Source organism: Cyprinodon variegatus, unplaced genomic scaffold (genome assembly GCF_000732505.1).
Source record: "Cyprinodon variegatus isolate N-32 unplaced genomic scaffold, C_variegatus-1.0 Scaffold24, whole genome shotgun sequence".
Classification (NCBI taxonomy): Eukaryota; Metazoa; Chordata; class Actinopteri; order Cyprinodontiformes; family Cyprinodontidae; genus Cyprinodon; species Cyprinodon variegatus.
Genome location: NW_015150477.1, coordinates 1920617 through 1923571, shown reverse-complemented (window position 1 = coordinate 1923571; position 2955 = coordinate 1920617). Strand labels below are relative to the sequence as shown.

Sequence of the window (2955 nt, the reverse complement as noted above, 5' to 3'; positions counted from 1 at the left end):
GAAGGAGGGTCGATCCGACAGGAAGGAGGGTCGATCTGACAGGAAGGAGGGTCGTTCCGACAGGAAGGAGGGTCGTTCCGACAGGAAGGAGGGTCGTTCCGACAGGAAGGAGGGTCGATCCGACAGGAAGGAGGGTCGTTCTGACAGGAAGGAGGGTCGATCCGACAGGAAGGAGGGTCGTTCTGACAGGAAGGAGGGTCGTTCTCCAGCTGAGCCTGCAGCATGCTCCATCCACCTCTCTGGACCTAATCATCTCTAAAAGGCAGCGGCGGTTCTGGTCCACTGGAACCTCTGTCAGATCCATAATATCTCCATGGTCCATCCTCTGGATCACCAGCTTCTGATGGATCTACTTCTATCATAGATATAAAGGATGTAGAGTGTTAGCAAAGGCTCCTGGTTACCTTAGAGACGGTTCCCCACTGAGCAACGACTGGTTGGTCTAAACCATCGGAGACGATGCTGTTTTAATCCAGAAGTTCAGACATGAATCTAAACATGAGGGTGATGGAAAGGAGGCCTTTTTCCCTCAGTGGGAGGTTTCCTGTCCTGATCATGCAGCCCTGAGGACTGATGTTTGGCCCCTGAGGACTGATGTTTGGCCCCTGAGGACTGATGTTTGGCCCCTGAGGACTGATGTTTGGCCCCTGAGGACCCGCTGAGGCCCTCACTGCTAACAGAGCGTCTGCAGGAACGCGGCTTCCTTAATGGCTCAGAAACCAGGCCGTCTGCGTGTCGCAGTTAGCTCAGATATGCCCCGCCCCCTAACGCAGACGCTCTGCTGCACCTCTCCACCATGTAGCTGACCGCAGACAGGAGGCCTCTGATTGGTCAGATCTACATCCACTCTACTCTATGCATTTTTCCTGTTTGGTTCCTTACCGGCTGGCTTTGTTTGTCTGACCGCCATTTTGGAAAACGACTGGTGAAGATGGAGCAGCTAGCAGAGCGAGGTGAGAACGCTGGGACCCTTTTTCCACCTGGATCCCTGCTCTTTTTGGCCCTCATGTCCCTCTGTTGTCTCACAAACTTGCCCCCACTTCCTCACCGCCTCGGCCGTATCTAGACCCACAGCTAGTTCCTGATTTGCCCTCTGGCGTCTGGGCGTGGAATAACAGCGCAGACCACGCTTCCATGTTGGACAGGAATTAATGCAACAAGAATATTGATGTTAGCCTGTTGCTGATGAAGCCAGAAATATTTCAGGCTGAGTCCCCCCCCCCCCAGCTGTTTGATGCGCTGACATTAACGGCGTTGGAGGCGGAGCTGTCCCTGCAGACGCAGCAGCAGAACCTGTTTGGACCTGGGGGAGAAATCACTGACATTCAAGGATCTTCCTGGAGACATCAGGAGAGGAAGAAGACGCCGCTGAGGGACAGCAGGAGCCAAATGATCTACGACGCCGGAGGACATGAAGCCATCTCCTTCTCAGTGCTGAGATGGGAGCACTGGTTAAACTGGTTGGACTGAAACAGTTTCTGTGCAGCTCAGGATGATTAGAAGATGTCTGTAAAATTAAAACCTTGAAAATTAGAGTTTAATTCTTTGTAGAAAACAGTTGGAGAAGAAGGAACAGATGGGATCTCCTGAAGGTCTCCTCAGGGTTTGACATGCTGGTCCACCTGGAGGACATTCAATCCAGTTCAGTTTATGTATAAAGCAGCGAGGAGACCCTGCTTCAGAGGATGAGGAGAACAAATCCATGACATGGAAACGACTCGGTGACTCTGGATCTCTGATTCACATCATCTCAGGTCACTTTCCAGTTCCACCAGTTCATCCAGTCAGATTGAATAATAAACTATTCAGTTTATTTCTATTCTCTAATCATAACAGCTCTTTATAGATCCAGATCCACCAGATCATCCAGTCAGATTAAAGTTTTCTATCTAAGGAAAACCAGCTGATTGCATCGACTCATTGACTCTTCAGCAATCCCTCACACTAAGCATGCTGGTAGCGACAGTGGAGAGGAAAAACTCCCTTTGAACAGGTAGAAACCTTTTGGTTTTTAGCAGAACCCAGAAGGACCAGGCCGTCCAGTGGGGAGCAGGCAGAGGTGGAGCGATGGGGTCACCTGGTCGTCTCAGGTGTGTCTAGTTTAATCCTCTGAGCAGATTCAGTGGCTGCAGAACAAACACAGGACATGGAGATGACCTGGTGACCCCTCAGCTCCGCCTGTGGGAGCAGGTGGGGAGGGTTAAAGGTGAGACAGGAAGTCTCAGCTCCTCTTCTGATTTCGACCGTTGCGTAAAATATATAGAAATAAACTGAATAGAATTGATAGAACCCCCCCCCCAGGAGGTTCTGGAGCCCATAGAGTCAGAACGTGTGAATGAGAAGCAGCTCTGCTCACCTTGGCCCTCAGCACGGTGCAGTGCAGCTCGCTGCAGCTCTGGTCGTATTTCAACTCGAACTCCAGCGTCCCCAGAGCCGCTGAGGAGAAGCAGAGAGAAAGCAGCGGCGCATCAGTGGGCAGCAGAGCGGTCAGCGTTCACAGCCTGCCTGACGATCAGGAGCATGCAGGAGAACAGCTGAACCCCCACACAGCACGGGTCAACATGCTGAACGCTGTGGAACGACTCACCCACAGCATGGAGAAGAACGGGCTGATGTTCTCCCAGGGTTCTTATATAACATCAGCCTGATGACTCACACAGACCAGCAGCTTATTCCAGGAAACAGCTCCTAAATAAAGCTGCGTTACCCAACAACGTGTTTAGATGCTGCTGTAAACTGTCCAGGAGCTGGAGACCAGCCTCCATAACTCCAGACTGCTGCAGGACCGGCCCTGTGGAGCCAGGAGGTCTGTTCTCCAGACTGCTGCAGGACCGGCCCTGTGGAGCCAGGAGGTCTGTTCTCCAGGCTGCTGCAGGACCGGCCCTGTGGAGCCAGGAGGTCTGTTCTCCAGGCTGCTGCACAGACCGGCCCTGTGGAGCCAGGAGGTCTGTTCTC

The 2955-nt window shown here is 52.5% G+C and overlaps 1 protein-coding gene across 1 annotated transcript in view; it reads right to left on the bottom strand.

Moving 5' to 3' along the window:
* LOC107096701 (double C2-like domain-containing protein alpha) overlaps positions 1 to 2955 on the bottom strand; it is a 31145-nt gene that overhangs the window by 27007 nt on the left and 1183 nt on the right. The window contains exons 2-3 of the mRNA XM_015393473.1: positions 2708 to 2947; positions 2357 to 2436 (exon numbers count right to left, since the gene is read on the bottom strand). Of these exons, the coding sequence (XP_015248959.1) occupies positions 2357 to 2436; positions 2708 to 2947 (320 nt within the window). The remainder of the gene's footprint in view (positions 1 to 2356; positions 2437 to 2707; positions 2948 to 2955) is intronic.